The sequence below is a fragment of the Mus musculus genome, chromosome 8 (genome assembly GCF_000001635.26).
Source record: "Mus musculus strain C57BL/6J chromosome 8, GRCm38.p6 C57BL/6J".
Taxonomy (NCBI): domain Eukaryota; kingdom Metazoa; phylum Chordata; class Mammalia; order Rodentia; family Muridae; genus Mus; species Mus musculus.
In genome coordinates this window covers 91,048,311-91,063,748 of record NC_000074.6, presented here as the reverse complement: position 1 = coordinate 91,063,748, position 15,438 = coordinate 91,048,311, and the positions used below count along the sequence as shown (strand labels likewise).

Sequence of the window (15,438 nt, the reverse complement as noted above, 5' to 3'; positions counted from 1 at the left end):
GTAGAACTCTCAGCTCCTCCAGCACCATGTCTGCCTGCACACTGCCATGTTTCCAGCCATGATGATAATGGACTGGACTTCTGAACCTGTAAGCCAGCCCCAGTTAAATGCTGTCCTTTATAAGACTTGCTGTGGTTATGGTGTCTCTTCACAGCAGTGAAACCCTAACCAAGACAAGGTGACCAAAAAGTCAACCTTCTGCTACTGATCCGTCATTTGAACATGGTTTGAGCTCCACAGGGGTTAGTGGTAGGAAATTTTGAAGAGCCCCCTAGGTTCTTATCATTGTTTTCTACCAGCCTTTCCATCTGCATGGACAAGCAAGGGTTTTGCTAACCATGTGGCTTCCCTTGGAAACAGGGGACCTTTTCCTCTGGTGACTCCCTTCTGAAAGCTTCCCGTCATTCTTAGTTCTTGGCTGCCCTTGGAAGGCAAGGGTCAAACTCTTGGCTAGCCTTTTAGCTCTCAGTCCTCATTGGTTTAGGGCTCTAAGTTTTGGCTGTCACTCAGAAGGAAAGTTTTACCAGTCTTGAGTAAGTGTTGGATTTTATTTTTTGCTTTTGTATAACATTCAGACATTGTTTAGTCAAAAACAGACTTTCTAATCTAATGACTTGATTTCAGGACTCAATTCTATACATAGTTAAAAGCCTGACAAACTTTGCTGCCCATAATATAATTATGACAAAGCATTATTGTTGTTTTCTTAAAAACCAGTTTTGTAAATGCTACCAAGAGCAGATCAATATCTTGGGAGCCTTATTGTTTTTCTTTTATTATGTTTATTTACAGGTAAATAACTCAGGATGCGTGAGTTACAGAGGTCAGAGAATAAAGTGTTGGAGTTGGTTCTCTCCACATGGGTCCCAGGATTGGCTATCAGCCTTTGTGGCAGGTGTTTTTATCCACAGAGCCAACCTTCCCCCATTTTTCTTAATGTGGATGTTTAAAGCTATGTATTTCCACTTACTTTGGCTATGTTGTATTTCCATTCTTTTTTTTTTTTTCCTTTTTTTCTTTTTCTTTGAGACAGGATCTCTCTCCATAGCTCTGGCTGTCCTGGAACTCACTTTGTAGACCAGGCTGGCCCCAAACCCAGAAATCCACCTGCCTCTGCCTTCCAAGTGCTGGGATTAAAGGCGTGCGCCACCACGCCTGGCTTCATTTTTTTTCTTAATTTTGAGATCACTTCTCTGATTCATTGGTTATTTAGGAAAATATTGTTTAATTTTTACACATTTGTAAATTTCTTTTTTGTTTTGTTTGTTTGTTTTGTTTTGAGACAGGGTTTCTTTGTGTAGCCCTGGCTGTCCTGAAACTCACCTGTATACTAGGCTGGCCTTGAACTCACAGAGATCTGCTTCTGCCTCCTGAGTGCTGGGATTAAAGTCGTGCACCGCTCCCACCACCTGGCTCATATTTGTGAATTTCAAAGCTTTATTACTGATTTCTAACTTCTACTGTGTTTAGAAAGTACCTTTTCTGCTTTACTCTTACATTTTGAGAGATTGTTTGATGCTCCATGGTCTATGCTAATGGGGCTTAGGGTGTTGTTCAAAGCTTGCACTTTCTTTTTTGTTGGCCTTCTGCCTCCGTGTTATAGTCATGATTTATGCCTGGGTGTCTTAAGGATTAACTGCTGTGAACAGACACCATGACCAAGCCAACTCTTATAAGGACAACATTTAATTGGGGCTGGCTTACAGGTTCAGTCCATTATCAAGGTGGGAACATGGCAAAATCCAGGCAGGCAAGGTGTAGGAGCTGAGAGTTCTACATCTTCATCTGAAGGCTGCTAGCAGAATACTGGCTTCCAGGAAGTTAGGATGAGGGTCTTAAAGCCCTTGCCCACAATGACACACCGACTCCAACAGGGCCATACCTTCTAATAGTGTCACTCCCTGTGTCAAGCATACACAAACCATCACACTGGATATTAGAAGGTCCACCATTTCTTGTTTCACTGTGCATTTTTCTTTTCATTGTGTTGGTACTTTTTAGTTTTGCAGTGTTGATAGCACTGTAAAAAAAGAATTGCATATCATGCGTATATGTTTTAAATAATTCATAATGTGTGAATGAATTATGACAAAGGCTTGCATGTTGAATCAGGAGAGATAAACAATGCTAAGGCATTAATTATCTGGAAAATATTTAATTATGATTCCTATCTTAATCTATGCTACCAAAAATAAATTCTAAGCCAAAAAAGACATTAAATATTTTTAATAAGGAACACAAAAGAAAATATGTATGTGATTTGGGTGTGAAATATTTTTGCATGAGAAAAATATTAATAGTGGAAACCATAAAGGAGGGAAGATTGAAATGTCCACCTAAAAATTTAAAACTTCTGCCACTAGAGCCCTTGCAGGTGTGGCTATGTCACATGTACGGTCAGTAGGAGGCTGAGAGGAGCAAGCCTATGTCTACACTCGGTGCTCTGACCTGCGAACATCTGAACGGTTGATTAGTAGTATCCGTACACTCTCTAAAACACGCGAGCTTGAGCCTACCATCAGCCTGGTACCATGGGGCTCAGACAGGGAGCTAACCTGAGAAGACCACTAGTCTGGTGCCATGCAGGCCTGGGGGGAGCAGCCCACGCCCTAGATGACCCCTGCCCAGTGCCATAACTTACCATCGAAGCATAGTATTCCTGAGACCACTCTGGAGATGTCCCCAGACACTCACTCACGAGACCCTGGCAACCAGTAAGAGGAGCAAGTAAGTGGTGGGAAAAGGGAGAGAAAGAGACACAGAAGGATGTGGGCAGGCACAGTGACGAGAGGTAGAACTGGAGACTCGAAGGTAGTAAGGAGCAGCCTAATGTTAGTAGCCGGCAATGCCGCCTGAGATCATGGTGGGGTCCTGGTCTGTGTTCCCACCAGGAGCCACATCTGGGTCCAGGGACCTGCAGCAGCAGGGTCTGTTACCACAGAAAGCCAGGCAGATGTCTCTGGTTTGGGCTGCCGCCCGGAGATATCCGAGGGCTGTGCAGAACTGGCCCCGCCCCTCACCCGAGCATCATGGGAGAGCAAGCCCTGAAGGAATGAGAGCAGGAGAGGTGGCCCTGTCCCTCACCTGCTTCAGCACTCAGGAGAGTAGGCTCTGGACCTTGCTTGGGCAGTACAATAGAGCTGATCCTGGTGGTTGGAACACAGTCAAGCCAGATCCAAGTGTGTGAGCATTAAAGGGCTGGACTAGAAACTTGTGTGCTGTGAGGTGACCTGGGCGAGGGAGAGTATACATTTAATTTCTATTCACTTGACATAAATGTGGTCTCTGAGACTTACTGCTTTCATCTGGTAACCTGGGCCTAGTTCTAGAAGCTTCTAGCCTCCACACAGTCTTATCTAGGCTTACAGTGTTTTCAGCCTCTGAGTTTTAAACTGCTGAATAAGCTGACCTTCTCTTGCTCTTTCTGAACTCTGGCTGGCTGGGTTCCACTTAGCTGTTGAGACTCAAACTCTTCCCCAAGATGCGTTCAATCCGACTTCCCTCAGCTTCTTACTGAATTGCTGTTTGGCCTCATACTAACTTTGGCAATCTGTTCTAATCTTCAGACACCTTCTCATTCTCTGACTCATTCTGTTTTCACTCATGTCAGGTTTGTTCTCTCGTCAACCAGTCTCTCTACAACTATCCCAGTAAAACTGCGCTCTCGCATTCTCACGCTCTCTCTGTCTCTATCCACTGCCCCTTAAGTAGCTTCCCTTTCCCCCACCCCAGGCCAAGGAGAGCTGGGCAGATCCTATTCTGTCATATCATTCTCCGATTTGTCACTTTGCCTGCCACTCAGTTAGACATCACTTTCAAACATGGGTGCTTCCTTCTACAAACCTAATTTATCTTCCTTGTTTGGGATTAAAGGTGTGTGCTAAAGGCTGAGCCACACCACAACTTGAAACAGGTATTTTCAGTAAATAATACAATCTTGGAGTTCACACTATGATCAAGTATCCTGCAACAGGAGAGATGACCCCCACAACACACACACACACAGTGCCCCTCACCACCTATGGCAGGCAGGAGAGCTGGCTCAGAGGTCATCAGAGCAGGAGATGTGGTTCTGCCCCTCACCTGCTGTACCTGTATCTCACCTGGGCAACACAGTAGAGCTGGCCCTGGACGTGGGAGCTGTGGATGAGCCAGTCCTAAGGGCATGAATGTGGGAGAACTGGTCCTGCCCTTCTGTGCTGGGCAGTGGCTTAGATGAAGGAGATGCCCTCCCCCTCTACCTCATCCCTTCACATCTATAGCAGGAGGGAGAGCTGGCCATATCCCTCAATGACTGCAACCCTAGAGAGAGCAGGCTCTGTTCCTCACCTGGGCAGCAGGGTAGAACTGGTCCTGGTGGTGGTGGTTTCTGGTGAGCCAGCCTCAAGGGCATGAGAGCAGGAGAGCCTGTGGTTTGACCACTTCAGCTCTCTCTCTCTCTCTCTGGCCCAGATCCAGGGCTTTGATTTGGCCTGTGCCAACATCTATTCCATCAATGAACTGCTGGAAGGGACCAGTCTCACAGATCCAAAACTACAGGATCTCCATGACACAGCAACAACAGGATATCTGAGAGGACTCTCAGTGAAGTTCCAGTATTGATAGAGCAGCTGAAGCAGGCAGCATTGTACCAGGCCACCAAGTCTTACAATGAACATTTGCAATAGAAGTGTGGACAAAAGGGTACACTGTGGGACACACTGACACATTACAGCTTCCACAATGAGATTTTTATTTTTTCTATTTATGGTGAGGTTGCATGGGCGGAGGATAGGTATGGGTGGAGGGAGAGATGGAGTGGGATTGGGGTGCATAATGTGAAATTCACAAAGAACCAAGAAAAAGTTTTCTTAAAAATATTAAAACTTGCACACCTCAAAGCTGAGAGCACTGGTGTATACATATACTCTCAGCACTACAAGATGCACAGGCAAGAGGATCATCTGAGCCCAAGTTCCAGACCAGATTGGACAAAATCATGAGATTCTGTATCAAGCTAACCACAAGCTCTGTGGAAGCTGAGGTAACTGGGTTCCAGACTAGTATGCACAAGAGGGCCCGTTTCTAAAGAGGCCAACGAAAATAGAAACAAACAAACAAACAACAACATCCAACAAACAATAACCACAAAACCCAGGGGTCAGGGAGATAACTCAGTTAAGTGCTTGTGAAAGAACTTGACTTTGAATTTCTAGCACCCACGTAAAAAGCTGGGCCCACCTATAATCCCGAGCAAGCATGAGGGGCTGAACTTGGATCCCCAGCAGCTATCAAAGTTAGGTATATGCACTGGTTGGTTTTGTGGATCAACTTGACATAAGCTGGAGTCATCCGAGAGGAAGGAGCCTCAGTTAAGGAAATGCCTCTGTGAAATGCAGCTGTAGAGCATTATCTCAATCAGTGAGCAGAGGGTGAGGACAGGGCTCACTGTGGGTGGTGCCATCCCTGGGCTGGTAGTCCTAGGTTCTATAAGAAAGCAAGCTGAAGAAGTCATGGGGAAGCTGGCCAGCAAGCAGCACCCCTCTCTGGCCTCTGCATCAGCTCCTGCCTCCGTGTTCCTACCCTGACTGAGTTCCTGTCCTGACTTCTTCCAATGATCTGGAAGTGCAAGCCTCCCCAACTTGCTTTTTGCTCATGGTGTCTTCGTTGCTGCAGTAGAAACACTGAGTAAGACAGCGTAGTTCTGTGCCTCTGTGACCCTAGTGCAGTGAGGGCAGCGAGTGGCAGCTCCCTAGCGCCTGCGATCTAGGCAGCAAGTACCAGTGAGAGACCCTGTCTCAAAGAGAATGTGAGGAGGGATCAAGGGAGACACCTAGCATTGACCTCTGGCCTTCACCTGCACATGCGCGCGCACGCGCACGCGCGCGCACACACACACACAGAGAGAGAGAGAGAGAGAGAGAGAGAGAGAGAGAGAGAGAGAGAGAGAGAGAGAGAGAGAGAGAGAGAGAGAATGGATTGTTTAGAAACAGCCTACATTAATCTTAGACCTCTACATGTACTTGTAGTATAGGCTTCCTACTGAACTGTTCCCAAACGCTAACAGAAAATAAACAAAACACTTGCACATTAACAATAAAGAGGCTTGATGCTAGAAGACATCGCGTGTGCAGAACAGTGCCACAGACCCTGGACAGTGAACCCACAGCAGGAGAAAGAAACTTAGATCATTATGAATCAACATATTTTACCTAGTGAAAAGGATTTCAAAAAACGAGGAACAAAGTGGGGAGTCCGAGGCTGGAGGATTACTGTGAGTTTGAACTCAGCCTGGGCTATATACACTTTGTATTAAGCCAGCCAGTAGCATAAACACACACACACACACACACACACACACACACCACCACCACCAACAACAACAACAACAAAACAAACCCAACACATTCCCCAAAGTAACTACACAACAATTTAACTATAAGGCACTGGGAATGGAGCTCAGAGGTGGATTTTAGTGTTATGTATAGTAAAGCCTTTATGTCTGGCTTTTAGTGAAATGTTTCAGCAAAGCCTTTGCTATGCTTGAGTTAATCAGTAGAGCCTGAGAAATTGTTATGAGATTGTCTGAACCTTGAAGAAATGTTGTCTCTCTGGAGAACCTAGGTCCTAAGACACTCCTGGCAAACCTGGGAGGCCATGGTCAAAAGGGACTGGGATCTATGTGGGTGGTCTGCTCTCAGGGGCAGCAAAGCCAAGATGACTTTGGTAGCTGGAACCTTTCCCAGCCCCAGTTAACGATGTGTACAATGTTTGAATAAAGTAACCGGAGTGAACAAGCTGGGTGTCAATCCAAGAGGCTGAAGCCCTCTGCTCCTTCAGGAAATGAAGGCTTAGCACCTTGGTGAGCTTCTCTGCCTACTGCAGCATCTGCCATACGTACTACTGACATCAATCCATAGTAGGGGGCTGCTTATGTTGTATAAAGACCCAGCCATGAGCCCTCGCACCTTCAAAAACAAAACACCTAGCCGGGTGTGGTGGTGTACGCCTTTAATCCCAGCACTCGGGAGGCAGAGGCAGGCGGATTTCTGAGTTCGAGGCCAGTCTGGTCTACAAGAGTGAGTTCCAGGACAGCCAGGGCTATGCAGAGAAACCCTGTCTCGAAACAAACAAACAAACAAACAAAACAACAACAAAAAAACCCTCCAAAACATCTGCAAATCAGAACCAAGAAACACAAGAGGGGTAACAAAGCTTTAAACACTGATCTATTAACATACTATGTTTAACTAGCCCAGTACTAAAACCACACTAAATGTTCAATAAGTAGGCATTACTTAAACAGTATGGTGGGACAGTAGAAGCCCTTACAATGTGTAAGCTTCTTCAATGGCATGGAGATATAATCATGATACAGTAAATGCAATAAGTAGGTTGCTGGGAGATGTGGTTAGAGTAGAGTGTTCACTTGGCATGCAGGAATAACCCTGTGTTCAGTTCACAGCATAACTATACCAGTTGTGGTAGCACACGCCTGTAATCCCAGCACTTGGCAGGTAGAGGTGGGAAGTTCTGAGATTTAAGTTTATATCTGCCTGCAGAGTAAGCTCCAGGCCAGCCTGGGCTACAGGAGACACTGACTTTAAAGGTCAGAAAAAAAGCAGTCTGCAAAATAGAATATAACCGTTTCCCTGCCTTCTCTTCTTTAACGGGCTTTAATACTGAACACTTCCAAAAGAGCTATTTCCTATTTATGCAGACATAAATATTATAGGCATGAGTTACCACATGCAACTATCCCTCACTCCACTCTTACTAAAGTAGTCTGTAAATGCACACAGAAAGCAAAGGTTAGCACTCATCTCTGAATATGAAGGTCATTAAGGACCAAGGCGTCTCCATCGGTGTGAGCACTCTGGGCAACTCTTGCCTTATGCTCTGTCTCTCCTCTGATTTTTCCGGTACGGATATCTTATTTTTCACCAAGGACAAGAACAATTTGAAGTAAAAGTTTCTCTTTGAACTCAGCAACATAAATGAAAATCCTTACATATGGAGGAAACCAGGAATTGTGCTCCGTGTACCTCAGTGGCAGAGTGCTTGCCTAGTAGGTGGGAGGCCCTGGGTTCAGTTCTCAGCCTCTTATGTAACAGAAAAAAAGAGGCACACTTAGTGAAATTAAGTAACTTTTTAGGGATAGGTGCAAGAGTTTCATTTCTACACTGCAGGATTCAGTATTTGTACATATACCAATATTATGGAGTATAATTTAATATGAAAATGTATGCTTTTTCTTTATGCCACAAAGAGGAGGTCTTAAAACAAGAGGAATATGTTCTTCAGAGTTGAGGCTGAAAGTAAACGCCCATGGAGATGCTGGTGGCATGTCCCAGAGAGGCTCTGAAGCAGTCTGCTCTGTCGGCACCTCTCCTGTCCCTAGCGGTGGTCCCTGTCCTGGGTGTTCCTCGGCTGGCAGTCACCAAAATCTCTCCCGTTACTGCCTGCTACAGGGCCATCTTCCATGGTTGTCTTTGTCCTGTCCTTTTCCTGGAAGGACACCCTAAACTAGTATGACCACTATTTAATCACAATTCTCCTTTCTTCACAAAGTCTGAATATGTCACTTCATATACATATAAACACAGTATGTGTTTTCTCAAAAATACCCAAGTCAGTACAGCTCCAGGTGCTGGGGGGATGTGTTTTACCCCCATAATGAGAGAAGCTGTTTGCTAAATGTTTCCAAAACACACAGCCAAAACTGGTGCTGAGTCAGAAGAAATTCTTAGGGCAGAGAGCTAATTATTGATTTCCAAAATGAGGTCCTGTGCAAGGTGAGGCTTGTCTTTTTAGTCGTCTTGGAAGTTTTAGGGACCGAAGGGGAAGAAAGGAAACACAGTGCTTGGCATAAGGTGGAGGCTGCTTTATCTATAAGGCATATCTATATGGGCTTTAATAGTCAACACTCCAAAAGAGCTATTTCCTATTTATGCAGACATCAATATCAGTGAACCATCAATGAACTGAAAACAAAAACCTGGCATTTAAAAGGCAATTATATATAAATATAGAAAACTTCAATCCCTTAAGTATCACTGAGCCCCGAGTTTGAGGCCAGCCTAGGTGACAAATACCCAGTGAAAAACTACACCAAGACCAACATCCGCATTTCTTCTAAAGTACGCAGTGCTGTTGAAGATTTATAGCTATGGTTTCCTTTATAACTTGAGTGAGATAAATTATATTAAGACTCAAGTGAAAAAGTAGTGTCAGGTACGGAGGGAGGCTGACATCATGGGTAGTCAAAGAATATGTTTAATAAAAAATAATTAAACTTCCATTTGCTCTATAGAACATCATAGAAAGTAATTTAATAAATTACAAATGACTTTTTAAGACGTTTGCTCAACTACAGAAAGCAAATTTAGACTACACAAAACACAACTGGTAAATATTGCAAATGTCCAAAAGAAAACTTGGACTAAGACTGAGTCATGAGGCCTGAAACAAGGGGTAGACCACAAGGCAACACCAGCTATAACTCTCTCAGGAACTACCAACACGTACTGGGATAGCCTTTCAGCTGCAGCTTGAGTAAGTGGGACTGCATTGACTTGCTTCCTATAACCCTTAACTTTGTATTTCCAGATCTGCATGGTTTTCTTAGCTGATTCCTGGACCACCTTCCCCCAATCAATCTACAAAGGCATGTCTTGAAACCCAAGAGAATGTTTAAAGTTAATATTAGCCTTATGCTTTGAAAACGGTAACTAACTTATATATAGAAAGAATCACTAGGATGTTATCCAAATTTATTAGACCATAATTAGGAAAATACTTTATCTCATAGATTTTGCTATAAATTAGATTTTAATGACAAGATCTAAGGTTTTCTTTTTAACCTCATTTTCTTTTAATTGGGAAAGAGGAATAAAGGTCCTATGGGCAGGCCTAGAGGAAGAGTGGGCTGCGGGTGGTATTGAAACACTCCACTGCAAACCAAGGTAACGGTCTGAAAAACTTTGGCTATCTCACAGGTATGTTCTAGTTAAACAAAAGTGCAATACTGCAAAGGGAACACAGTAAATATGTAGTATATCATTTTCATGATGAAGGATTACTACCCACTGCTCCTGGATGGGCATTACAGTGACTATTGCTAAGACATTGCATAAAGAACTATCAATTCAAAGTACTATTTTGAGAAAATACAAAAATTAATAATACAATCCCAATGGAACTTACATAATTTGGTAAATACATATAACATTGTCTAATAATGGGTTACGTTTTTACATACAGAAACATAATTTACTGGTAAAGGTCTTGGGAAACCCAGTACAATCGCTTAGTCCAGGACAACAACAGCTCTGTTGAAACATACTGGAAGTCAGTTTTCCCATAGGAAAGAACTGGGGTACTCCTCCCAAATTTACCACCTTGCAAACTTTAGCATGATTGAGACACGAGGAAAATGCTAAGATTTACCTCTCCTTAGAATGTCTAAGTCTGTTCTAATTGTTTCCAATGTATATGAAGGTAAACCTTGGACCTCTACCTTGTCAGAATGATAGCAGCTTCAGCAGGAGAAATGATATCACAAATCAAATACCAGACAAATTGTACATGACAAAGGATTGTAAGAAACAGAACAGAAGCCTTGGACTTCATAGGTATAATTTGTACATCATTTTGAGATTAGTCAAAGTGCATTTTCAAAGTGGGCATATTTCAGCATTTATTATAAACTGATAGCCCAACACTGACTCTGGGTAACATGCTGACTTCTTACTTCTAGAAACTCAATTAATTCAGACTATCTGCATTTTACTTGACTACTATTACCTGTTATTTTGGAATATTTCCAGGACATAAGACACAAATAGAAACCTATACAAATAAAGCAAACACACACTTTCCTGTACGTGAAGGGTGCTGTGTTCAAAGTTCTCAGTGGCGTTTCATGAGTTTGCCTTTCTGAACCCTGGAAACAAGACATTATTCATCTGAGACATAATTATTTTAATAGGAGGCCAAACTTCGAAAAGTTTTAATGTATGTGTACAGGGTACCAAAGCCATATGACACATGATTATTTTATGACTTCATTTTTACTGATTTCTGAGTTAATTTCAGCAAAATGCAAGTCACGGTCCTGGCCAAATTGACATGATAGAGAGGATGTGTTTAAAAACCCCTGAAAACAAGCACAGAATTAGAAACGAATGTAAACTTCCTAAACTAACTCAGCTGAGGTAACAGGTAGCCAGATAAATTGGCTGATTGGGAAACTTACTTCTTCTTTAAAACATACTTGTACCTGAATTGGAGACGTGAGCAGTGCATCGTGACACTAGAGCGTTGTCATGTAATTAAAGCGATGGGTGGTGACGGAGAGGCTACAGCTTTCATGACATTCATTAGCTGCCCAAATTATTGCTGAGTTTTGATCTGTAAATTATAGGTGTCAAGGAGGCTGTAAAACTATATTCAAATTAAATCAGTAATATGCATAAAGTATTCTGTGTTCACTGCAAATATATTAAATATACAACTCTTATTGAGCATCATTTTCATAAAATTAACCCCCAACAAAATTATAATGCCTTTTGTTGTAACTTTATACGTGTATGTATCTGATAGTACATCGAGTTCAGAAACGTATGGATCTTAAGAAAGAGGACATGCAAAACATCTCTGAAAGCAGTTTGCACTTCTAAACAAACAACTGAAATGTTCTGTCAGTAAGTTATTGATGCACTCAACACTGGGATATTTACAGTTAGTAATTAAAGAGAAGGCAAAACCAGTTCAGGAGGAGGTTGCAGAGCCCCAGTCAGTCTTCATTGCTCGAGTCTGAGTCCTCGGAGGATGAAGATGAGCTATCAGACCCGGAGGACGCCCTCTCTGAACCCTCGTCTGTGCTGTTCTCGTTGAGAGGACTAGGCTCAGTTCCCCCTTTCTCTTCCTGATCTCTAACTCTGGAATTCTCTTCCTTTATTTCCACTGACTTAGATGAATCTAAGTCATCACTTTTGTTTTTCTGTACATCAAAAGCATTGGACTGAGACAAGGTTGGAAGATGAAGATTAAGGCCTGGAGTGAGCAGCATCCCTGGGTAAAGTATGTTAGACAGCAACAGTGGGTTAAGAGCTATGGGCTTGGCAGCTGCAGCTGAACTCAATGCAGCCGTGGAGGAAGTCGAAGGAGAACCTGGCACACAGCGTTCTCCTCCATTCTCCGGACTTTGGCTCTCTGTCCTTTCTTTTTTTCCTTCTAGCTCCTTCGAGTCATTTCCTCGCTTTTCTTCCGCCCCAGACTCTGCAGTCTTTGACAGGAGTCCTCCCATGCCTAGCAGATTTGGTAACCCGGCCATTCCTGAGAACAGCATGGGGAACATAGCAGCCATGTTTTTAGTTTCTCCTCCAGAAGAGAGGCCGGCAGGCATGCCCATCAGCCCTGCAGTCACTTGCAGCGACTGCAGGTTCTGCAGATTTTGTTGTAAGGCCTGAAGAGCTGTGAGATCCACGCCTGGAAGCAATCCATTGGCCAGCAAAGGGTTGCCTGGCACACTGCCAGCAGGAACCGCTGCTGCTGTGGTAGCCTTGGCAATTCCACTTTTAGGCCTTCTCCCCCGCCTGCTTACTTCCTCTCTCACAACGGGACCAGTGAGAATACGTTCAAACATACTTTCTGGAAGAAACCCCTAGAGAAAATATATATTCATTAATAACAGCTACGTGAAGATAAAATCAGTACCAAATTGCTTATCAAATAGCCTATTAAGAGGTAGTTATTGACAAACCTATTCAGAATTGATATGAAATAATTATGAAAGACATAACTTTAACCTAAGTGGTGACTTCAATTAGTTATTCCCATGCCCATTTTTTTTTAAATCATATAAATGAGAATGGAAAGAGACATTTAATTTTATTTATACTATGAAGCTTAAGTTTGTAGGACAGAAAATTTAAGGGCCAAAGAAATGTTATCAAGATGTTCTCATAACCCTTTCTGTGCGCATCAGCACTTGCTCAGACCCTCCCTGGGAAGTACAGGGGAGGAAGGGCAGGGGATGTCCACAAAGGCTGAGGTTAACTTGTGAAGCTTCAAATCACTCTTGACTATCACTTTGTAAATAAGGTAATCAGGGCCAAGATACAGACGACACACTCAAAAGGGGACAGACATTGCTACCCATTATTATCTGGATGCAATGGGGGCTTGAGTGCATGTGTATACATCTCTATCATTTGTAAATGTTTATGACAGCCAGGGGGCTTCATGAAATATTATATGAAAAAATCTGGTTCTGCATTTGCTATATAATTACTCACATTACATATTTGTGATAAGCAATTAAAAATTAAAAACAAAGGAGGAAAGATGAGGGCTTCCAGCTGGCTGAATTGGAGTTCAAATGGAACCTGCTACTAGCATGACCACGCCCAGGACAAATGAAGTCTGTGCTGCCTTCATGGCATTCTCCTAGGGCGTTCTGGGATGCAAAATTCCTCAGTTTTATTTTATAACCTCTTCAACAGCACTCTCCAGTTGAAATGTCACATACGTAGTTTAAAATTTTCTAGTGGCCACATGAATTTTAGTAATGTAGGCTAATTAAATAAAATATGACCTAAAAGTATTCATTTTATTATGTAATGTACAGAGATTGAGATGTCTTATATTCTTTTTTAAAACTATGCCTCCAAGTTCCTAGAAAGTACAGTTTGTAGCCTGAGCACACCTTGATCCGTGCGCTTAGTGGCTGACCACTGTCTGTGGAGTGCAGATGTAAGTTATGGTCTAAGGTGAAATCTAATGGCACTACTTTTTGCTTGTTTTTTTTTTTTTTCTCTTCAAAAGCATTGTGGCTCACTGCTGAAAGTACAGCAATAAATACAGAGAACAAAACCATGTTCCTCTCGCCACTCAGCCCAGCACTGCTAGCATTTAGACTGCCCAATGCATCAATTGTTTTGTATTTATTTTATGACTCTCCTTACTCCTTTCCAAAATAAAAACATAGTTACAATGAATTTAGTCTCACAACTTGCCTTTTCCATTTGACTACCTATAGAAATAATAAATATTTAGAATATTTATTATGTAGTTAGGCTCTAACAGCCCAAGATCTGAACTACGAAGATACTTGTGTGTTGCCAACATTTTTCCTCTTGATTCCAGATAATTTTCTAAGACATCATTTTTAAATAGTTGTACAGAATTCCAATATATAGAAAGTTACCAAAGTAGTATAACTCCAGTGCACAGGGAGCTGAGGCAGAATTGGAGTTCAAAGCCAGTCTGAGCTATCTACAGAGACCCTTCCATGGTGACTATTTTTATATGAGTTTCTTTGCATACCTATTTGATTATTCTTTGTAGCAGTATCCAAACAATGTTTGCAATAAAAAGGGAAGCATTCCTGGTCTGAATGCTATCCTATCATCAATTACACACTCTGAAAAATCAAGACTGAGAACTGAAAGCTATTGTCGGTGTTCATGGAATTCTTATCCTGGCAAGAGAGCTTAATCTAAGGCAGAATCAAATGGTTTACTCTCTAACATGACGTATTTGTGAGATACTCACAGACTGTTTAACAACATCTCCCCATTCAGGAGCCACTCCATATTCTGAATTTTCTTTCAGGAATCTACATAAGTCTTTCAAAGGAGGAGCAAATGCGCCTCCAACCTGTAAGCAAACAAACAAAGGTAGTTAGACCGTTAACACTATTAAGTATGAAGTTGTTTATTTGATTTCTGATATAGAATTTCTTTAAAATATGTATTTTTGAGCAATCTGCAACAATATGCGTAATTATATTTAAAAAGGGTCACTCCAATCTAACTGGGCTACCGAAATACTAAATAAACACATTAGCTTTTGTCCTCTGGTTATTTGTAACTGCCAACTTGGCAGATGCAACCTAGAATTGGAAACTTTATTGAAGAACTGCCTAGATCAGACTGACTTAAAGGGCATGTCCATGGAAGGACCGTCTTGATTGCTAATTAACGTAGATGTGCCTTGCCCACTGTAGGTGGGACTACTCCCTAGCCAGGAGACCCTGAACTATAGAAAAAGCTGGCCGAGCATGAGCCTCCAAGTAAGTTAGTAAGCAAGGACTGAAGCAACAAGCAGCATCCTCCATAGTTCATGCTGTAGCTCCTTGGGTATGAGATTCGTGGTCAGGGATGACACTCTCTGGATAGCAAGCAGCCCTGCCTTCATGCTCTGCTTGAGTTCCTGCTTTAACTTCTCTTGATGATGAACCTGGAACCAGAAAGCTAACCTTTCCTTCCCTCATTGCTTTGGGTCACAGTACCTGTCACAGTGACAGGAATGAACTGAAACAGAAATTATATAAACCTTAAATGTTGGGCTGGTGAGATGGCTCAGGGGGTAAGGGCACTGACTGCTCTTCCGAAGGTCGTGAGTTCAAATCCCAGCAACTACGTGGTGGCTCACAACCACCCATAATGAGAT

The 15,438-nt window shown here is 42.6% G+C and overlaps 1 protein-coding gene, 1 long non-coding RNA gene and 1 other non-coding gene across 20 annotated transcripts in view; 1 reads left to right on the top strand and 2 right to left on the bottom strand.

The window, feature by feature from the left end:
• Nucleotides 1-1,363: 1,363 nt before the first annotated feature.
• Nucleotides 1,364-4,398, bottom strand: Gm39221. Its single transcript, XR_879085.2, has 3 exons — nucleotides 3,085-4,398; nucleotides 2,642-2,704; nucleotides 1,364-2,020 (listed from the first exon to the last, which is right to left on the bottom strand). It is a non-coding gene; the product is annotated as a predicted gene, 39221 (long non-coding RNA).
• Gm22428 lies at nucleotides 2,353-2,489 on the top strand. Its single transcript, XR_003947720.1, has one exon. It is a non-coding gene; the product is annotated as a small nucleolar RNA SNORA17 (small nucleolar RNA).
• Nucleotides 4,399-9,232: 4,834 nt separating the features above from the next.
• Nucleotides 9,233-15,438, bottom strand: part of Chd9 (chromodomain helicase DNA binding protein 9) — a 226,215-nt gene continuing 220,009 nt past the window's right edge. For 12 of the 18 annotated variants that reach the window (XM_011248272.3, XM_011248273.3, XM_017312518.1 and 9 more), the window contains 2 exons: nucleotides 14,539-14,643; nucleotides 9,288-12,646 (listed from right to left, as the gene is read on the bottom strand). In XM_011248272.3, the coding sequence (XP_011246574.1) occupies nucleotides 11,777-12,646; nucleotides 14,539-14,643 (975 nt within the window). In that variant the 3' untranslated portion in view covers nucleotides 9,288-11,776. Of the gene's footprint in view, nucleotides 12,647-14,538; nucleotides 14,644-15,438 lie in introns of all 18 variants that reach the window. The other 6 variants (XM_017312517.2, XM_017312519.2, XM_006530570.4 and 3 more) reach the window with 2 other exon arrangements.